This window comes from Salvelinus namaycush, chromosome 14 (genome assembly GCF_016432855.1).
Source record: "Salvelinus namaycush isolate Seneca chromosome 14, SaNama_1.0, whole genome shotgun sequence".
NCBI lineage: Eukaryota > Metazoa > Chordata > Actinopteri > Salmoniformes > Salmonidae > Salvelinus > Salvelinus namaycush.
The window spans coordinates 23,253,654-23,276,593 of NC_052320.1; the positions used below are offsets into that span (position 1 = coordinate 23,253,654).

General features: G+C 39.3%; 1 protein-coding gene across 3 annotated transcripts; it reads left to right on the forward strand.

Moving 5' to 3' along the window:
* The first annotated feature begins 4,379 nt into the window (after positions 1-4,379).
* On the forward strand, positions 4,380-21,944 carry LOC120059284. Of its 3 annotated transcripts, none has more exons than XM_039008219.1 (7): positions 4,380-4,457; positions 6,480-6,541; positions 11,917-11,986; positions 16,413-18,720; positions 18,841-18,915; positions 19,142-19,174; positions 21,017-21,944. In XM_039008219.1, exons 3-7 carry the CDS (start codon positions 11,942-11,944, stop codon positions 21,223-21,225), a joined length of 2,670 nt encoding a protein of 889 aa, XP_038864147.1. In that variant the 5' UTR covers positions 4,380-4,457; positions 6,480-6,541; positions 11,917-11,941; the 3' UTR covers positions 21,226-21,944. The 3 variants fall into 3 exon arrangements, with proteins under 3 accessions (XP_038864147.1, XP_038864145.1, XP_038864148.1); XM_039008217.1 differs by having other exon boundaries at positions 11,930-11,986; XM_039008220.1 differs by lacking the exon at positions 11,917-11,986.
* The last annotated feature ends 996 nt before the right edge of the window (positions 21,945-22,940 follow it).

The window sequence follows — 22,940 nt, forward strand, 5'->3', positions numbered from 1 at the left end:
ATCACCTCATGTTTCAGCATGAAAATGTCCTAGTTCTTCCATGGCCTGCATACCAGACATGTCACCCATGGAGCATGTTTGGGATGCTCTGGATCAACGTGTATTACAGCATGCTCCAGTTCCCGCCAATATCCATTAACTTCGCATAGCCATTGAAGAGGAGTGGGGCTAAATTCCACAGGCCACAATCAACAGCCTGATCAACTCTATGCGAAGGAGATGTGGTCAAATGGTGGTCACACCAGATACTGATTGGTTTTCTGATCCACACCCTTACTTTTTTTTTAAAAGGTATCTGTGACCAACAGATGCATATCTGTATTCCCAGTCATGTGAAATCCAAAGATTAGGGGATCATTTATTTCAATTGACTAATTTCCTTATATGAATTGTAACTCAGTAAAATATTTGAAATTGTTGCAAGTCCAGTTTATATTTTTGTTCTGTGTATATTTTGGAATGGCTGATGTTAATTTCGGGAGGCTGCCATCAGAGAAAAGGGAACAAAACACATTTTCACAACCCGCCATACAATATCTAAGTGGCGCAACGGTCTAAGGCACTGCGTCTCAGTGCTAGAGGCATCACTACAAACACTGGTTAGATCCTAGACTGTATCACAACCGGACGTGATCGGGAGTCCCATAGGGTGGTGCACAATTGGTTAGGGGAGGGTTTGGCCAGGGTAGGCCATCATTGTAAAATAAGAATGTGTTCTTAACTGACTTGCCTAGTTAAATAAAGGTTAAAAAAACAAAAAACAGTGACAATTGTTGGCTGCTATTTAAGCGATAGTGTGACTGTCTTATTGGTGTGTGGCTAGTGACTTTTATAGAGACCGCCCGAATTAACCGTGTTATATGAGAAAGAAAATTATAGCTGCGTTCAAGGCTTTAAATTTAAAACGAAAATATTGGTAGCACTGGTACTCCCTTCTTAAAGAAAGTTAGGAGCCCCCAAATGAAATTTAGGAGCGCCAGAATTTTGGGGGGAGATACAGTCTATATTGGGACTATATGAATTCTAGCTACATTTGAAGCACATGTTGTGCTATAGAAACGAATGTGTAACACTGTAAATACATCAGCTTATTATAAAAGCTAAAATGTTTAAACGAATACCTGTCATTGAAATATCAAAACAAGTTGTTTCTACATTGTGTAAAGCACTATATTCTTATTGAAACGCATTACATTGTACACCGTCTCTTTAAAAATGTCAGGTTTGTGACGATAACGTGCAAGAAATCTCGCTCATTCACCGCTTTCTGGTGGCGTTTTGAATGCCTTGTTCAAAACAACTGAGAACTCGGAAATCTCCGACTTCCGAATTCAGTGCGTTCAAGACAACTGGGAACTTGGAAAACGAGCTCCGCCTGGAAAAAAATCATTTTGAAGGGTCATCCAACTCAGAATTCCCACTCGGGCCTCTTTCTAAGGCTCCGACTTTCCGACCTGAAGATTACTGACTTCATGATTTGACCTCGTATTTTTTATTATTTCTCCTAAACCCGCTACGAAAAGTCAATTTTGACAAAATCTTTATCCCTTCCCTTACAAAACCCACACACGCTTCCGGGACGCTAATGTTGAGCAATAGTTGTCCCGGGTTCTCCCAGGCTCTCCCAGGCTGCCGGCTTGGTGTAGGATCAGATAGGACCAAGTAGTGGAATAGTGGTGCGTTTTTTGGGGTGTAGGGTTAGTTGGTAGGGCAATTTTTCTTCCCTATTCCCCATCCTTTTCCCTTCCATTTTTGTCTCAAAGTGCAATGAATTCACAATCCAGAAGTAGGCAGATACACAGGGCCTAGATAAGAGAAACCTCTCCGGGATATGTGGGACGCTAGCGTGAAATTGCAGGGCGCCAAATTCAAAACAACAGAAATCCCATAATTAAAATTCCTCAAACATACAAGTATTATACACCATTTTAAAGATAAACTTCTTGTAAATCCAGCCAGTGTCCGATTTCAAATGGGCTTTATGGCGAAAGAACACCAAACGATTATGTTAGGTCAGCACCTAGTCACAGAAAACCATACAGCCATTTTCCAGCAAAGGAGAGGGCTCACAAAAGTCAGAAATAGCGATTAAATTAATCACTAACCTTTGATGATCTTCATCAGATGGCACTCACAGGACTTCATGTTACACAATAAATGTGTTTTGTTCGATAAAGTTAATCTTTATGTCCAAAAACCTCATATTTGAAATTGGTGTGTTACGTTCAGAAATGCATTGTCTCAAACAAACATCCGGTGAAAGTGCAGAGAGCCACATCAAATTACAGAAATACTCATAATAAACATTGATAAAAGATACAAGTGTTATGCATGGAATTATAGATAAACTTCTCCTTAATGCAACCGCTGTGTCAGATTTCAAAAAGGTTTTTACGGCGAAAGCACACCTTGCGATTATGTTAGGTCAGCACCTAGCCACAGAAAAACATACAGCCATTTTCCAAAGAAGGAGAGGTGTCACAAAAGTCAGAAATAGCGTTATAAATATTCACTTACCTTTGATGATCTTCATCAGAATGCACAATCGGAATTCCACAATAAATGTTTGTTTTGTTCGATAAAGTCCATCATTTATGTCCAAATACCTCCTTTTTGTTCACGCGTTTAGCCCAGTAATCCAAATGCTCAATGCGCGATCGCTTAGTTCAGACGAAAAGTCAAAAAAGTTATATTACAGTTCGTAGAAACATGTCAAACGATGTATAGAATCAATCTTTAGGATGTTTTTATCATAAATCTTCAATAATGTTTCAACCGGACAATTCCTTTGTCTTTAGAAAGGAAAAGGAACGCAGCTAACTCTCACGGGCGTGCGCCTGACTGAGCGCATGGCATTCTGCCAGACACCTGACTCAAACAGCTCTTATTCTCTCCCCCTTCACAGTAGAAGCCTCAAACAAGGTTCTAAAGACTGTTGACATCTAGTGGAAGCCTTAGGAAGTGCAATATGACCCCATAGACACTGTATACTCGATAGGCAATGACTTGAAAAACTACAAACCTCAGATATCCCACTTCCTGGTTGGATTTTCTCTCAGGTTTTTGCCTGCCATATGAGTTCTGTTATACTCACAGACATCATTCAAACAGTTTTAGAAACTTCAGAGTGTTTTCTATCCAAATATACTAATTATATGCATATTCTAGCTTTTGGGCCTGAGTAGCAGGTAGTTTACTCTGGGCACCTTATTATCCAAGCTACTCAATACTGCCACCTAGTCCCAAAGAAGTTTTAACCTTTCTGAACAACCCATCCCGGATCTGGGACAATTGTCATCAGCAACGCTGAATAGCATAGCGCCACAGTCAAATAATATTACTAGAAAATATTCATATTCATGAAATCACAAGTGCAATATTGCAAAACACAGCTTAGCCTTTTGTTAATCCACCTGTCGTCTCAGATTTTGAAATTATGCTTTACACCGAAAGCAATACAAGCGTTTGTGTAAATTTATCGATCGCTCGACAAAACATTAAGTACACTTAGCATCAGGTTAGTTGGTCACAAAAATCAGAAAAGCAATCAAATTAATCGTTTACCTTTGATGATCTTTGGATGTTTTCACTCACGAGACTCCCAGTTAGACAACAAATGTTCCTTTTGTTCCATAAAGATATTTTTATATCCAAATACCTCCGTTCGTTTTGCGCGTTATGCTGAGAAATCCACAGGAAAAAGCGTTCACGACAACGCAGACAAAAATTCCAGATAATATCCATAATGTCCACAGAAACATGTCAAACGTTTTTTATAATCAATCCTCAGGTTGTTTTTCAAATATCTATTCGATAATATATCAACCCGGAGTGTTGGTTTTTCACTAGGACCGGGAGTAACAATGGCTGCCTTTCTCTGTTGCGCACAACTCACTCTGAGAGCCCCCACCTATCCACTTACGCAATGTGATGGTTCTCGCTCATTTTTCAAAATAAAAGCCTGAAACTATATCTAAAGGCTGTTGACACCTTAGGGAAGCCATAGAAAAGGGAATATGGTTGATATCCCTTTAAATGGGTAATAGGGATGCATAAGAACAGAGAGGTTTCAAAGAAAGTGGCACTTCCTGATTGGATTTTCCTCCGGTTTTCGCTTGCAATATCAGTTCTGTTAAACTCACAGACAAAATTTTGACAGTTTTGGAAACTTTAGAGTGTTTTCTATCCTAATCTGACAATTATATGCATATTCTAGTTTCGGGGGCTGAGAAATAGGCAGTTTCAAATGGGTACGTTTTTTGACCAAAAACGAAAATACTGCCCCCTAGCCTTAAGAAGTTTAATAGCCTCGATTAATAAGGAAGGCCTCACACTCCAGTACAGAAGGTGGCGCTATAAGCACCTATCTGTTAGTTGTGATCTGCCACACTCATTTGAAGAAGATTTCTTGGGAGAACGCTTTCTCGCTAGAATAACAAAGATCAACTTCATGAAATGTGAGTACAACGTTTATTTATTCAACAAATTACTTTCATTTGAATGTTTAATCTGATCATTGGGGCATGCAACGCTGAGTGTGTTTTCAACATCAGCCCACTTGCCAAGCAAGCAAGCTATCTAGCTAACTACTGTTAGCTTACGTTGTTGGACACTACCGTCCGATTAGTAATGTAGGGACGAAAAACCCGTTTTGGGGATTCTTGGTAAATCATCAAAATAAATAAATCACTGCAAGTTTTTGGACTCATTTAGCAGTACAATACCATTAAATTAAATGTTAAGTTCAATTTATATTTATATAACTTTAGTTGAAAATGATGCAGCCGCTGCTTCCTGTTGACAAGACATTAATAAATAGCCCAATGTCCAACAGTTTTAAAGTGTCCAAATCAATAACCAATATGCAGAAACAGTTCGTGATATATTGAAAACCTAAACATACAATTTACTATCTATACTTACATGTGCAACAATAGTAATCATATTACTTGTATTTTTTTAAACGAGCACCCTATAAACCCCTCTTCACCAAAACCCAGTTTTGTCAAGTGGTAATACATCATTAATCGATGGGGGAATATGCGCTGTTCAAACTACCACAACTCAAAAACCACATGGAATGAGGATAATTTTACTTTACTGGTTAGAGGACACCCTTCACAACAGTCAGCTGCATTTTGGAATGTTGCATTTGGATATGGGGGTCACCAAAACAAAAAGAGAAACACAACACTGTTTTGTCAATCACTCCAATCTGTTATGTTGAAATTAATTGCCCGAGAGGGGGGAAGATTAGGTTGCACGTGCTGTTAAATCTCACACACTCAAAAATCACACGGAATAATGTGTATATCACTGGTTGGAGGACAATTTGTAGAAGACCGCTAGTTACAATTTGAAGCGTTGCATTTTGATTCAAGTAGGTCACCAACGAGGTAAGTGTAACAATACCTTTCTGTTAATCACTTCCATCGATATCATACTGAAATCAATAGAACAGGGGGTAAACGTTTGGGGTGTAGCGCTGTTTAAACTAACGCTATTCAAAGGCCACACGTTAACTTGGAATAACCTGTACATGGTTGGTTAGATGAGAATTTGTATAAGGCTTCTATCTATATTTTGAAATGGCGGATGTTGATTTCGGGAGGCTGCCATCATGAAAAAGGGAATACAACACTTTTTCTGTTTAGTTCATTTACAACGAATCACGACCCGCCATAAAGTATCAACATTGACAACGGTTGGCTGCTATTTAAGTAATCGTTTGACTTTCAATTCCGTCAATTGTTGTGTAGTCATCGACTTTTATATAGACCGCCCGAATTATCTGCGCCATTTGAGAAATAAAATGTTATTAGCGTTCTAAATTATGCTACCCCCAGATTGTATGACAAAATCAACATTACAACACCAAATATATTGATCTGTTTTAAGCAATTGATATTTTGTCATCGTGTTGACGATAAACTTTTATACTAACATCACCAATCTGAGGTAAAAAGCATGTGTAACCCTACCCCCATTCGATGTGGTCAGTTTGTGTAATGTAGTAGTAACACACAGTTTATATACTGTCCACGTCATGGAAAGTAGCGTAATATACATGAATTAGATATAAACCTATATTTTATTTGTTATTTTCATATGGCAAAATAATTAAATATCTTAATTTAGCATGATAATAAATTACACAAACTCACAGATTTGTTCAATAATCACATTTCTCACAAGTTTATCCATTTAGAGATGTAAAAAATGCTCATAAACACAATTTAACCAGGGCTCTAGACTAGAGCGACCATAGATAGGGTCTCTGCAGCAGGCTGAACGTTTATGTCCCTACTGATCGCCAGCAGGCGGTGTTTAGATAAACAACCAAAGTTAAACTAACTAGTTAATTGTAAATTCAGGAATGTGTCAACTACAAAGAACCGCTTATTTTTTAAATCCTGAATTGGTGATTTGGCTAGCCAGGAAATGTTGCAAATCATCTTTTTCAATCCGTTTTCTTTCAGGGACTAAACAGGCCAATTGACGCTTTAGCAGGACAAAGCACTCTTTCCCGACTGGTGTGGAGGTAAGATATTGTAACATTATCTGATTAAAAACATTCGACATTCAGCTAGTTGTTTTCTGCTTCATGTAGGCTTGCTAGCCAATTAATTTATTGTGCATCCTTAGCTACATGTATTAATGTTGTTTCCTAGTGAATACATGCATTCAGTGTCTAATTACTGCCAGTTCCCTACCTCTCTCTGTTTTGGGTTGAGGGGCTGGGCAATGTTGCCAGTTAATTTTATTTAATTGTATCATTATTTTAGCAGGGAGTCACCATTGAGATGAGGTTCTCTTTCACAAGGGAGCCCTCTATATATAATTTCATAAGACAAATCTAAAAATCAAATACAATATGAAACAAGTAAAATAAAGCACTACACAAATATTCAAGGAAAACTATTACATTCCTCAATAAGCAGGTCCCCAATCAATATTTTAAATTGCCAGTGGCACCAGAACATGCAATTGTAATGTATTTTATAGTTGGTTCCAGCTATGAGGTGCTTTAAAACTATACGCGGATTTACCTAGTTCGGTGGAGACCCGAGGAACCTTAAGATTCAACCGACCTTGTGGACGGGTTTGGTATCTCATGTTTTTATATTTGAACAGTGAAGTTAGATAAGTCGGAAGCTTGTGTAGTAGAAATTTGTAAACAAAAAGGTAATAATTAAGTGATCTACGGGACTTTAATGAGGACCAGCCAACCTTTTGATACAGTGGTGAGTATTGAAACTGTCACCTGTGAAGGGTGCTATGGGAGACATGGCATCCAAAGGTTTAACAGTAATGGCTGCTGCAGTCTGGTAAATGGTGTCACCGTAATCAAGAACTGGCACAAAAGTTCAATGTACAATCTGCTTCTTGCTATTTAGGGAGAGGCAAGATATATTTCTATAAAGGAGCCCACATTAAATCGTAGATTTTTAACCTGCTCATTCATATCTTTTTTTAAACATTAAATCTTGTCAATCCAAATGCCCAGATATTTATTGCCGGGAACCAGATTGATGGGAGAACCAACCAATGAATAAATATGTAGTCAAATGTTTTTTGTTTGCGAGGATTAGAGAACAACATATATTGTGTCTTGCCCGCATTAAGAACACGGTTTAAACCAAACAGGCTGTTTTGTAAGGCAACAAAGTCAAATTGCAGCTCTAATATAGCCTTGTCAACAGTTGGAACAATGGCATACATAAGTGTCATCTGAATACAGATGAATATTACAAGTTTTAACAGAGACCAATATTATTTATATGAATGGGAAAGAAAACGGGTCCCAATACTGATCCCTGCGGTACACCTTTTGTAATATCCAGAAAACTAGACAATCAGAAATCACGCATTGTGTCCTATTTGACAGATATTTGTCAATAAAAGTCAGAGGTATTCTACTCAAACTGTAAAGACTTTTATCAGTAAAATTATTAACCTGACAATGTAAGGGGTTATTAATTGTTACAATGCACAGGCCATGTTATTATGATGGTTCACGATAATCTGATAATTGTTATGAACATGTTTTGAAGTATGAAATGATCATGCTTATGAATATGTAAAACTGCATAATGATGGAACATTAAAGTGCAGAAACATTAATGGTGCTTTCAAGACAACTGGGAACTTGGGGAAAAAACAGGGTCAAATCACAATGTCAGTAATCTTCAGGTTGGAAAGTCTGAGCTGTAGAAAGATGCCAGAGTTTCCGAGTTAGAATTCCAAGTTGGATGCACTTTTTAAATTGTGAAAGAGCAAAACATTTGGCACAAATTAATTCAGGGCAACCCGCAGTGTTGTTGATGCACATTTGACAGAGAAGAACAGTGTTTGTTTTCATGTGAGAGAAGCTGGATTTATATGTTGTGTATGTTGATCCAAACACCGTTAAAAGAAAAAACGCCAGTGCTGTCATGTTTGGGAATTACTCTGCAGTAATATGCTCAGTCCAAAACATTGCACAGCCCACAGACTTAAGTGCCTGCCTCAGATAAGATGTTTGCATGTCTACAGCTGGAGGGAACCCTCATTGAGTGACGTCGGCACCTGTTTAGCTTTCGCATAGAAGTGCCCCCCCCTTCAGTATCGAACATGTCCCTAACCAAATGCATCACCTCTGTGGGGAGATTAAACTCACCAAATCTCGTTGCAAAGTTGTTTGGGAAAATACAACATTTCGGTAACACTTTACTTGACACCCAGCGTCCTTACACGTCATGAAACGGTCATAACCATGTCATATGTCATAACAGCTGACATAACTTGCCATAACCTGGCATATTTACACCTGTTGTGACATATTAGATTATTTTATGGCTGGTTATGACACCTACATAAGTGTCAAAACCCACAACCTACCACACAAAGCAAAACATTTCATTACACCATAGCCTACTTGTCAGTAGTATGTTTATGTTACCAAACATTTTCTGAAATTGACCATATTAAATTATTATTGTAATTGTGCACACATTGATGTCAGACATGCACCTACCCAAATGCTTTGTTTCTGATGACTGGGATGTATGCAGGAGCAGATTTAAGGAACAGGACAAGACACCCTCTATTTGACTGATGACTGACATAAGGGAAAGTACGTGATAGGCATACCTGGCTTATATGATTATGAAGGTCATAATGATCATAATGCTTTATTATGACAAGTTATTTAAAATATGATGGAGAAAAAAATATGACTAAAGAATTTGTTACAACAACAAACTAAATTAAAGCTATTGGCAGGAAAAAAACACATTTGAACATAACCAGCCATAAAATGATGCAATGACTGTTATGACTATGTTATGAAAAGTTATGTTAGCTGTTATGACATATTTTGACATGGTTTTGACTAGAGGTCGACCGATTATGATTTTTCAACGCCGATACCGATTATTGGAGGACAAAAAAAGCTGATGCCGATTAATCGGCGATTTATTTATTTAAAAAAAAGTTTTATATATATCATACACACACACACATTTTTGTGATAATGACAACTGCAACAATACTGAATGAACAATGAACACTTTTATTTTAACTTAATATAATACATAAATACACACACACACACAGCTCTGAAGTGACAATGATACTGAAGAGTCTGCTTAGGAGACAAATACTCTCAACTGTTTGAATAAAAATAGAGTTTAAGTTACCTGTGATGAATGTTGAAAACAAAAACTGTCATTTCTATATGCAGGAAATCCTATTTTAATAATGGGCATGGTAAGAATTGACGACCAAAGTGCGAGTCATAATTCCCATGACACCTTCTAGCAAAATCTAAAAAGCGGTTCCTTCATTTATTCCATAGGATATTATTAGATTCACTTAAAATAAGGTCTGTGTTTCGTGTAGGCTTACACCACCTTGCCAATTTTATAACTGTGTAGATATCCATAGGACAAGGTAACTCTGATCAATATTGGCTAAATATAAGCGAAGATCTTTTTTTTTGGTAGAGTGGATTTATGAAAATATGTTGACAAACGTTACCTTATCCTAGTGAGATTTACACGGGTATCAAAACGTCGAGGCGGTTTAAGCCTGCACGAAACACAGACCTTATTTGAAGTAGATCAAGACATTCTCTATGGAAGACATGAACGGTAAAATAACGAAGGAACCCCTGTCAAGTTCAGCCGCAAGTTATTACAGGAATTATAACGCGTCGACTATTTCTCTCTAAACCATATACCTTTGACTAATCCGGAAACTATCACCTCGAAAACAAAACGTTTATTCCGTTCCGTATTTTATCTAAGGGGTGGCATCCATGAGTCTAAATATTCCTGTTACATTGCACAACCTTCAATGTTGTCATAATTACGTAAAATTCTGGCAAATTAGTTCGCAAAGAGCCAGGCGGCCCAAACTGTTGCATATACCCTGACTCTGCGTGCAATGAACGCAAGAGAAATGACACAATTTCACCTGGTTAATATTGCCTGCTAACCTGGATTTCTTTTAGCTAAATATGCAGGTTTAAAAATATATATTTGTGTATTGATTTTAAGAAAGGCATTGATGTTTATGGTTAAGTACATATTGGAGCAATGATAGTCATTGATTGATTGTTTTTTATAAGATAAGTTTAATGCTAGCTAGCAATTTACCTTAGCTTACTGCATTCGCGGCACAGGCAGGCTCCTCGTGGAGTGCAATGTAATCAGTGTTAGAGCATTGGACTAGTTAACTGTAAGGTTGCAAGATTGGATCCCCCGAGCTGACAAGGTTAAAAATCTGTCGTTCTGCCCCTGAACGAGGCAGAACGTCCCGAGGCCGTCATTGAAAATAAGAATGTGTTCTTAACTGACTTGCCTAGTTAAATAAAGATTAAATAAAGGTGTAAAAAAACAACAACAAAAAACGGCAAATCGGCACCCAAAAATACCAATTTCCGATTGTTATGAAAACTTGAAATCGGCCCCGATTAATCGGCCATTCCGATTAATCGGTCGACCTCTAGTTTTGACCGTGCCATAACGTGTTATGATATTGGGTGTCAAGTAAAGTGTTACCCAAATTTCTTTGGAAAAGCAGACCATTTTTAATTAATGTCATTAACTGTTTTGTCCCTCTCCTGTAGTCCAAAATTAAGTCCATTCAAGTGATTGAAGATATCACAAAAAAACTATTTTTCGCTAGGATGTGATGGGTTTCTTCTGACAGCAGTCGCGGAGATAAGCAACTCTCTCCTCCCTAAGCTCACATACTCTCTTGAGAGCGTTAGGCCTACCCTTATTTAACCACTGAATCATGATGCTCAGCAGACATGTCTTTCAGCAGACTAAGAAACAAGCAATGTTGAAGGCTACATGTTGATCGGATAAAGTTTATGATGGCCATAACTGAGTCCGTTGCATTCTTTAACTCACCGCATAGTTTAGCGCAAAGCACGCTCAGGCAGTGTAGTCACATCTGCGGTGAAAGAGTCCATACCACCTATAGGCGGGCAGACAGACCCTGTACCCCTGTTAGCAGCTCTGATTGGCTGTAACTGGTATCTTAGTGCTATTGATTGACAGCACTTAATGGGCAGGACTATAGGAAAACAGATTCTCCCATTGAAGAATATTGAACGAGAGCTAATTTTGGCACTAAACATTGGATTTCTGCATGGATTTTTAGCTGATGAATTAAAAAAAATAATAATGTTTGATCAAATGGCCAATCTAAATTGGTAAACGGCCGCATCTTGCCCGCTGGCCGCCATTTGAATAGCCCTAACCTAGATGTTGTCTTCTAAGATTTCAGTTTGTCTGTGTCACTTTTGCTAGTAAGGAGCTTTGCTTCCTTTTTATTTTGGAAGACTGTCAGTTCAACCTCTCATAAGATGCAAGTCACTGATATGAGTGTTGTCATTTCATTACCTGAAATGGTTATTTTTAGATTTTCTTTTCAGTCAAGCTCAGAAATGGACAATACATCTTCTTCAACCAGAGAAGTGGAGAGTGTATTTGTAAGTATCATTGTATATCACAACACAACATGGCTGATATTGTTTAAGTCCTGCAAAGTTGTAACCACTTGTGTTTTGGGAGAAATGTTTGGGGATACTTGTACAATAGCCATTTTGGAGCTTGTTTCACTTCCATTGTGTGTCAGCAGCAACTATGTCATGTTTTAGGCTGACTGTGAACTGCAATTCTGCAGAGACTTCTGCCTTCCTGATTTTCAAAAACCCTTCTGCCTTCAGAAAGTATTCATACCTCTTGACTTATTCCACATTTTGTTACGCTGCTGCTACTCGCTGTTATTATCTATGCATAGTCACTTTACATATTACCTCGACTAACCTCTACCCCCACACATTGACTCTGTACCGGTACCTCCTGTACATAGCCTCGTTATTGTTATTTTGTAACTTTTTAGTATAGTAAATATTTGCTTAACTCGTATTTTTCTTAACTACATTGTTGGTTAAGGGCTTGTAAGTAAGCATTTCACGGTAATACCTATTGTATTCGGCCTCATGTGACAAATAAAATTACAAAAAAATGTCCCATCTACACACACAAACAACCCCATAATGACAGTGAAACATGCTTTTAGAAATGTTAGCGAATGTATAGAAAATTAAGGATAAACATCTAATTTGCATAAGTATTCACAACCTTGAGTCAATACTTTGTAGAAGGACCTTTGGCAGCGATTACAGCTTTGAGTTGTCTTGAGTATGTCTGTATCAGCTTTGTACATCTGGATTTGTGGATTTTCTCTTATTCCTTGCAGATTTTTGTAAATAAGATTTCATTAAAAAATATATAAATATATATATCTCAGCTAAAAAAGAAACGTCCTCTCACTGTCAACTGCTTTTATTTTTTAGCAAACCTAATATGTGTAAATATTTGTATGAACATAAGATTCAACAACTGAGACATAAACTGAACAAGTTCCACAGAAATGTGACTAACAGAAATTGAATAATGTGTCCCTGAACAAAGGGGAGGGTCAAAATCAAAAGTAACAGTCAGTATCTGGTGTGGCCACCAGATGCATTAAGTACTGCAGTGCATCTCCTCCTCATGGACTGCACCAGATTTGCCAGTTCTTGCTGTTACCCCACTCTTCCACCAAGGCACCTGCAAGTTCCCGGACATTTCTGCGGGGAATGGCCTTAGCCCTCACCCTCCGATCCAACAGATCACAGACGTGCTCAATGGGATTGAGATCCGGGCTCTTCGCTGGCCATGGCTGAACACTGGAATTCCTGCCTTGCAGGAAATCACGCACAGAACGAGCAGTATGGCTGGTGGCATTGTCATGCTGGAGGGTCATGTCAGGATGAGCCTGAAGGAAGGGTACCACATGAGGGAGGAGGATGTCTTCCCTGTAATGCACAGCGTTGAGATTGCCTGCAATGACAACAAGCTCAGTCCGATGATGCTGTGACACACCGCCCCAGACCATGACAGACCCTCCACCTCCAAATCGATCCCGCTCCCCAGTACAGGCCTCGGTGTAACGCTCATTCCTTCGATGATAAAAGCGAATCCAACCATCACCCCTGGTGAGACAAAACTGCGACTCGTCAGTGAAGACCCCTTTTTGCCAGTCCTGTCTGGTCCAGCGACAGTGGGTTTGTGCCCATAGGCGACATTGTTGCCGATGAGGTCCAGCCTTACAACAGGCCTACAAGCCCTCAGTCCAGCCTCTCTCAGCCTATTGAGGACAGTCTGAGCACTGATGGAGGGATTGTGCGTTCCTGGTGTAACTCGGGCAGTTGTTGCCATTCTGTACCTGTGATGTTCTGATGTACTGATCCTGTGCAGGTGTTGTTACACATGGTCTGTCACTGCGAGGACGATCAGCTGTCCGTCCTGTCTCCCTGTAGCGCTGTCTTAGGTGTCTCACAGTACGGACATTGCAATTTCTTTCCCTGGCCACATCTGCAGTCCTCATGCCTCCTTGCAGCATGCCTAAGGCACGTTCACGCAGATGAGCAGGGATCCTGGGCATCTTTCTTTTGGTGTTTTTCAGAGTCAGTAGAAAGGCCTCTTTAGTGTCCTAAGTTTTCATAAGTGTGACCTTAATTGCCTACCCTACCGTCTGTAAGCTGTTAGTGTCTTAACGACCGTTCCACAGGTGCATGTTCATGAATTGTTTATGGTTCATTGAACAAGCATGGGAAACAGTGTTGAAACCCTTTACCATGAAGATCTGTTAAGTTATTTGGAGTATCTAGGAAAGACCGGGTACTGAAAAAGGGATGTTTCTTTTTTTGCTGAGTTTTATTTATTTATATGTGTGTGTATATTTATATATCAGTTGAAGTCAGAACTTTACATACACCTCAGCCAAATACATTTAAACTCAGTTTTTCACAATTCCTGACATTTAATCCTAGTAAAAATTCCCTGTCTTAGGTCAGTTAGGATCACCACTTTATTTTAAGAATGTGAAATGTCAGAATAATAGTAGAGAGAATTATTTATTTATGCTTTAATTTCTTTCATCACATTCCCAGTGGATCAGAAGTTTACATACACTCAGTTAGTATTTGGTAGCATTGCCTTTAAATTGTTTAACTTGGGTCAAATGTTTAGGGTAGCCTTCCACAAGCTTCCCACAATAAGTTGGGTGAATTCTGGCCCATTTCTCTCATTTTGTGCACACATTTGTTTGCATCCCTTTTAGTGAGCATTTCTCCTTTGCCAAGATAATCAATCCACCTGACAAGTGTGGCGTATCAATAAGCTAATTAAACAGCACGATCATTACACGGGTGCACCTTGTGCTGGGGACAATAAAAGGCCACTAAAATGTTCGGTTTTGTCACAATGCCACAATGTCTCAAGTTGAGGGATGCTGACTGTAGGAATGTCCACCAGAGCTGTTGCCAGAGCATTTTATGTTAATTTCTCTACCATAAGCTGTCTCCAATGTCGTTTTATAGATTCTGGCAGTACATGCATCCAGCCTCACAACCGCAGACCACGTGTATGGTGTCGTGTGGGCGAGCATTTTGCTGATATCAACGTTGTGAATGGAGTGCCCCATTGTGGCGTTGGGGTTATGGTATGGCAGGCATAAGTTACAGACAACAAACACAATTGCATTTTATCGATGGCAATTTGAATGCACAGAGATACCGTGATGAGATCCTGAGGCTCATTCATCAGCAGCCATCACCTTATGTTTCAGCATGATAATGCATTGCCCCATGTCGCAAGGATCTGTACACAATTCCTGGAAGCTGAACATTTCCCAGTTTCTGGCCTGCATACGCGCCAGGCATGTTTGGGATGCTCTGGATCGACGTGTAGGAACGCGTGTTACAGTTCCCGCCAATATCAAGCAACAAGTGTAGTGGGACAACATTCTACAATCCTGTCAACAGACTGATCAACTCTATGCGAAGGAGATGTGTCACGATGCATGTCTGTATTCCCACTCATGTGAAATCCATAGATTAGGGCCAAAGAACAAAGATCAGACCCCCAAGACATGCCAACCTCCCCTGTTATTGCTAATGGTGAGAGGTTAGCATGTCTTAAGGATATGATCTTTGAAACACAACCAAAACAAAGCGTGAATGCAACAAGTTTGTGTAGTCACTAGCTTGATGTAGTCAATGTGCGCTAAGAATATGGAACTAAATACTAAACTTTTGACCACTTTGACAGAGGGGTCAAAATTATCTTTACCCATCTTTTTAAGAGAGAAAAAATATTGAAACAATCTATTTCTCTGAGCAATTATATCAGTATAAAATAATAATTTAAACACTTTTTGGAGCAAACAATATAGCTCAGTATTTGTATTTAGTTTATAGTCTTTTATTGCTCTTCTTTATCAAGGGTGCCAATAATTTGAGGTGACTAGGTATTATATGGGCCTAATGAGACATTTAGCTTTCTAAAAATGATCTACCTGAGCAAGTCACCATTCCGGAAACTTTAAGGTCTGAAGATTATCCCTGAGTTGATATTTCTGGCTGTGACATAGAGTCCGAAGAGGTCGAGCAAGACTGAGCTCAGGCCAAGATACTGTGGATATCATATTTCTAGGGCCACTCTGATTTGTGGTCGTCATACAGGGATGGAATTAGTCTCATTCCTTTCACAAGGACCAAATCTGTCTCCGTATCCCAGCATCCCTTTAGCTGTGGAGTTAGTCAGGAAGTTAGAGACCTGATACATGTTTTACTCTGTACACTAGCATACAGAATAGGTAATGGAATGATTACAAATAAGAAAGGAGCATGGTTTTATTTTATTACTTGATTGCATGAAATAGGCCTTTTCAGAATAATAAGGACACAGTTATTGGTTTAGTAAATTAGTTGATATGTTGGAGTAAAACAGTTCAGGTTTTCAGTGATCAGGCAATGCATTTAGTAAAACAAATGTATCAATTCTGATTTGTTTTCATGATTTCAGCTCAACAAACACATGCTTGGATATGATTCTGAAGATTCAATCAGCAACATAGAAATAAAAGAATATGAATATGTGCCAGGAACAGAAAGTGACAGTGAGAGCAGCTTAGAGGACTTTACTGCATTGAAGGACAAATGCACCACTAAAGCAAGATCTGCACCTAAAGATGGCCAACTTGACAAAGACGTGCTTGGATATGATTCTGAAGACTCAATCAGCAGCATAGAAATAACAGAATATGAATATGTGCCAGAATATGAATATGTGCCAGGAACAGAAAGTGACAGTGAGAGCGGCTTAGAGGACTTTACTGCATTGAAGGACAAATGCCCTATTAAAACAAGATTGGAACCTAAAGATGGCCAACTTGACAAAGACAGGCTTGGATATAATTCTGCTGACTCAATCAGCAGCACAGAAATAACACGAGATGAATGTGTGTCAAGAACAGAAAGTGACAGTGACAGCAGCTTGGAGCACTGCACTGTATTGAAGAACAAAGGCCACACCAAAGCAAGATCTGCTCCTAAAGATGGTCCAAAAAAGACTTATAAGAGACATAGAAATATAGAATCTGACACCTCTGTGCAAGAATCGACAAGTTCACTTGAAGTCATGCACGTTACAAAGACTAAAGATGGATCAAGAAGATACACCAAAAAACATTACTGTCTCTTTTGTGAGAAACCACAATCAAAAATTGCCCGGCATCTGGAAATGATTCATAAAAGTGAAGCTGAAGTCGCAAAGGCCCTTTCTTTCCCAAAGAACTCCAAGGACAGAAAGCTCCAACTGACTATACTGAGAAAACGAGGGGACAGAGCACACAACATGCAAGTCATAAGAGAAGGCAAAGGTGTTATAGTTCCTTGTAAACAAACCAGTTCCCCAAATGGAAATCCAAAAGACTTCTTGCACTGTGCAAACTGCCAAGGACTCTTTAAAAGAAAATTCCTATGGAAACACATGAAAAGGTGCCCACTGAGTGGTGTACGTCTGAAACCTGGTAAAACACGAGTGCAGGCTATTTGTGCCCATGCACAACCTGTGCCAGATGGGATAAGCAAGGGACTGTGGAAACTCGTCAATGATATGACACAAGATGAGGTGGTAGATGTCATAAAGAGAGACAAATGTATCATCCAGTTCGGGGAGCAACATTACAACATCATGGGACACAGACGTGCCAATCATGAATTGATACGGCAGAAAATGCGCGAGCTGGGGAGACTGGTTTTGAAAGGGAAGCAGGTATCACCTCTCATGAGATTGGAGGAATACATTGATCCAGCCAACTTCCTCCACACAATCAGTGTTGTGAAAGCTGTTTGTGGCTTTGACAGTGATAAGAATACACTAAAGACACCTTCACTAGCCTTAAAACTTGGCCATAACCTTCAGAAGGTTGCAGACATAGTTAGTTGTGAGGCTAGGGTCTCCGGTAACAAGAAAAAGGCTCAGAAGGTAGAGGACTTCAAACATATCTATAAGACATGCTGGAGAGAGCACATCTCGTGTCATGCTCACAAAACATTTGAAGAAAATAAGTTCAATGCTCCACTGATCTTGACATTTGCTGAAGATGTCAAGAAACTGCATATCCACCTTCAAGAAAAACAGAAAACATGCTACAGCCAACTTTCCAAAGAACCTAACAGGAAGACGTGGGCACAGCTGGCTAAAGTCACTCTGTCACAAATGACGGTCTTTAACCGAAAAAGACTAGGGGATGCCTCCCTGATGACAGTGGCCTCATTCGTGTCTCGAGACAAAACTGCTTTACATGACGATTATAGGAACTCCCTCTCAGATGTTGAACGGGCGCTATGCCAACATTTTAGTCGCATAGAAATACGTGGAAAGCGATCAAGGAAAGTCGCAGTGCTTCTATCCCCTACAATGATCAACTCAATGGAGCTGCTTGCAGAGAAGCGTGAACATTGCGGCGTTCTGAAGGAGAACATCTATATGTTCGCCATTCCAGGCTGTCCAACATCATTCAGCGGATCAGACTGCCTGCGTCTCTTTGCCAAGAAGTGTGGGGCTAAATGTCCAGAATCCCTCTCGTCCACCAAGTTGCGTAAACACATCACCATGATGTCTACTGTACTCAACTTAAATGACACCGACATGGACCTGCTCGCCGATTTCCTGGGACATGATCTACAGATGGACAATAAATATTACAGGTTACCTGAGGGAACACTTCAGCTGGCAAAAATCACCAAAGTCCTCATGGCGATGGAGCAGGGAAGGCTAAACGAATTCAAGGGGAAAGGTCTTGACCAGATCCACATCAGTCCAGTGGGTATGTAACAATCTGTCAAGTTGAACCTGGTACCTCAACCCTGTCATGGTGACTTTTTCTGAGCAACCTGTCTATTTCTCTCTCCTTGCTAAGAGATGTTCTTGCTTGCTTGTATTTCAGAGTGTGTTGCGCTGGATGAAGAGAGTGATACAGACTTGACTGAAGAAACTCCTGGAAGGTCATGTGAGCCACAAGGTAAAGATTTTGATGTGAAATGAAAGCATTTAAGGCCCAGCAGCTTTTAGAAACGTGTTCAATTTTAATTTCCAGCCATAACATATTCATTAATGACACACACATACTGTACCTTAGGGCCAACAGTTTAATTGATACTGTATATGCAAACAGCATGTTGTAGGATTTCAATACTGACCCGTGCGATTTAGGAATTTGTATTCATGTGTTTCCATTGGCTCACCAGAGAGGACACAGGAGGCCATGGCAGGAAGATCAGGTAAGGAACCTGCCCAGATTAATCTTATTGATGTGTTTGTTTCTGTTTCCACTTGGCTCTTTAGTCTCTACTATTCTAAAATGTCTGCATGCATTTCCAGCACTTAGTCATGTCAAAATAGTTTCTCTGTTTACTCCCACAAACATTTTTATTATAGACATATTAGTCCTTGCGTGTAGACTGTGGTCGGTGAATTAGTGGTTTATATTTCCTGCCAAGCCAGATCTTTGAGCTCTGTTCTTTAGTAAGTGGTACTTTGCTGAAGGAGTCTCAAATTGTGGCTCTAAAAATGAACAAGTAATCCACACACTTGTGATTTCATTACTCATGCTCCAACAATTACATGCAATGTTCCAATTTCTTAAAGGGAGACTCAGCGAGACCAGTGTTCATTTTGGCAGCTGTTTTAGTCTTAGTCACATTTGAGTAATTTCATCTCTCGTTAGTTTTAGTTATCTAAAACTCTGGACAATTTTAGTGTAGTTTTAGTCACAGCAATTTATTATAATTTTTTGTCTTTTAGCAGACGCTCTTATCCAGGGCGACTTACAGTTCGTGCAATCATCTTAAGATAGCTAGGTGGGACACCCACATCAGTCATTTTTCTCCCCATCATAACTATCAAGGGGGTAAATAACACTGCTTTCCAGAAATGCCTGAAGTATTACTGTACTCCTAATACTCAACAAATAGCATTTGTTTTCCCATCGGTAAATGGCAACTACAACTCGCATTTGCGGATCGTGAGAAACCCCATCCGAATCAATGTGGTCAAAGCAAAAATAGCCTACATGAAAGTAAGAGAGTGAGTAAACATTATTGTTTCTACACTGAACAAAAATATAAACGCAACATGTAAAGTGCTGGTCCCATGTTGGATGAGCTGAAATAAAAGATCCCAGACATTTTCCATATGCATAAAACACTTATTTCTCTGAAATTGTATGCACAAATTTGTTTACATCCCTGTTAGGGAGCAGTTTATCCTTTGTCAAGATAATCTATCCACCTGACTTGTGTGGCATATCAAGAAGATGATAAACAGCATGATCATTACACAGGTGCATCTTGTGCTGGTGGGGGTGCTGAGGAGTATTTCTGTCTGTAATAAATCCCTTTTTGATGGGAAAAACACATTTTGATTGGCTGGCCCTGGCTCCCTGGTGGGTGGGCATGTCATAGGATACGGGAGGACATGGCTGCCTCTATAGTCTCTCCTATTCTGAGATCTCTAAAACTCTCTAGAGGCTCTGAAACTTAATTCTGTAAGAAACTTAGAAGATTTGGCCATTTTAACAATTTATTGAATCAAATATAAATGGCAATATATTTAGTATGGACTCTGATCCTTTTGGGATACTCCCTACAACAAAAGCACCATAACAAAGTTCACAATTCAATGAAAAAATAGGTAGAGAATGGAATAATCTACATTCCCCATAGGGATAGAGCAGAACCAAAGCAGGTGGAGACTGGGGTGGAGGTAGGAGACGTAGCACAATAAAGGGAGGTAGGTAGCCTAGTGGTTAGAGCGTTAAGTGAGTAATCAAAAGGTTGCTGGTTCAAATCTCCAAGGTGAAAAAATCTGTAGATGTGCCCTTGAGCACTTAACCCTAAATACTCCTTCCTGTAAGTCGCTCTGGATAAGAGTGTCTGCTAAATGACTGAAATGTAAAAAATAAAAATAAAAAAAGGTATCCAGTTTGTAAACAGCATGCAACATAACACACGACTTCAGTTAAGCAGCAAAAGCACATGCATAGAATTCAAACACAGCATGATGTATGGTGACGCAGCAAAAATACCTCAAATATTTTTTTATTGTTGTTTACTTGTCCCAAGGTTCTAAGAAGAGGAAGTGGAGTGAGGAGGAGAAAGGGACAGTGGAAGAAACATATATTCAATTCATGGACTCTGGAGCTACTCCAGGGAATGCAGACTCTTGCATGCATCAAGGCAGTGCCACAAGCCCTCAGAGAGCAGGACTGGCGGGCAGTGAAGTATTATGTCAAGAACAGAATTACAGCACATGTGAGCCGGACTACCAATAAATGTTGTAGTCTGTCTGGCCCTCTGTCTGCTTGTCTTTCTGCCTCTGTCTGTTCCTCTACCTGCATATCTGTCTGCCTGCCTGTCTCTGTCCCTTTGCCTGCCTGCCTGTCTGTCCCTCTGCCTGCCTGTCTGTCAGTCTGTGCCTCTGCCTGTCTGAAATGCAGTGCCTCCAGATTCCCTAGTTGTAATCAAGACGATATTATGTACAATGTTTAATATTCACACAATTACCCCAATAATGTAAAAGTTAATTTGCAGTTTGTTTATTTATCAGATTTTTGTTGGTTTTTTGAAAGGGTATTTAGTCCTAGGCAGTGTTGTGATTAGTTATAAGAACATGTAACAAAAGTAATGTTATGTTACAATATTACTTTGCATAGAAAGTAACATTATATTACTTTGTTACTTTCATGAACAGTCTCAAAACCTCACTGTTTGACTGTCAGACGGAGTGAGGCAAGCCATGCGTGCTCTACCAAAGATACTACTAATAATGTCTAACTCATTAAAAAAATCGAACATCTTGGTCACTACTTTTTCTTCCTAAATGGTATAGACTGATGTATTTGTGTGAATTTTGCAGTAAAGAATATACGAGAGTATAGACTACACCCATAGCCTGGCCACTCTGTGACATAAAACATTTTATGCACTCGTGAAATGTGAAATGTAGGCCAAGAACCGTTGTACAAATAAACATGGCTTTCTTTTAACCTTACCATGTGTTATTCACTACTGCAGTTATTTTTAACGTTTCCCAGAGTTTTATCTTCAAGTACATTAATAGCATAACAAGAAGGCATTCTGTAGGAACACTGTAGGCATTCTGTAGGCTAATGTGATTAGCAAGAGGTTGTAAGTAACAAAAATTCACAGGACATAGACATATCTAATATGGGCAGAAAGCTTAAATTATTGGTAATCTAACTGCACTGTCCAATTTACAGTAGCTATTACAGTGAAATAATACCATGCTATTGTTTGAGGGGAGTGCACAATTATGAACCTGAAAATGTATTAATAAACCAATTAGGCACATTTGGGAAGTCTTGATACAACATTTTGAACAGAATGCAATGGTTCATTGGATCAGTCTAAAACTTTGCACATATACTGTTGCCATCTAGTGGCAAACATCTAAATTGCGCCTATATTCCTAAGTCATATTGGCCTTTCTCTTGCATTTCAAACATGTTTTTTTCTTTGTATTATATTTTACCAGATCTAATGTGTTATATTCTCCTACATTCATTTTGCATTTCCACAAACTTCAAATTGTTTCCTTTCAAATGGTATTGAGAATATGCATATCTTTGCTTCAGGTCCTGAGCTACAGGCAGTTAGATTTGGGTATGTCATTTTATGCAAAATTGGGGGGAAAAGGGTCAAATCCCTAAGCAACTTTGAATTGTGCACGGATGACTTGAATGCAGTATTTGTTTGCATGACCTATATTATGTACTGAATACGTAACAATATCTAGACTTCCTAGATTTACCAATTTACCAACAGAAAATCAAATACTAAGGAATGAATACTGGGTCTCCATAGAGGAACTGCATAGACTGAGGAGAGAGGCTGTAACTCTGGATGGAGTATATTGGATGGGGTCTGGGATGATTTGATTGGCCTGTCTGATGATTGTCTCAAAGATTATGGATAACAAAGATATCCCACCCCGCAGAGGAGGCTCCCTTGACAAGAAATTTTGTTT

Bases quoted from the DNA above. Each gene is read 5' to 3' on its own strand.
- LOC120059284 (XM_039008219.1), top strand. From the start codon at position 11,942: ATGGACAATACATCTTCTTCAACCAGAGAAGTGGAGAGTGTATTT. The intron at 11,987-16,412 runs GTAAGTATCATT...TCATGATTTCAG, and splicing joins GAGAAGTGGAGAGTGTATTT to CTCAACAAACACATGCTTGG. The intron at 18,916-19,141 runs GTAAAGATTTTG...TTGGCTCACCAG, and splicing joins AAGGTCATGTGAGCCACAAG to AGAGGACACAGGAGGCCATG.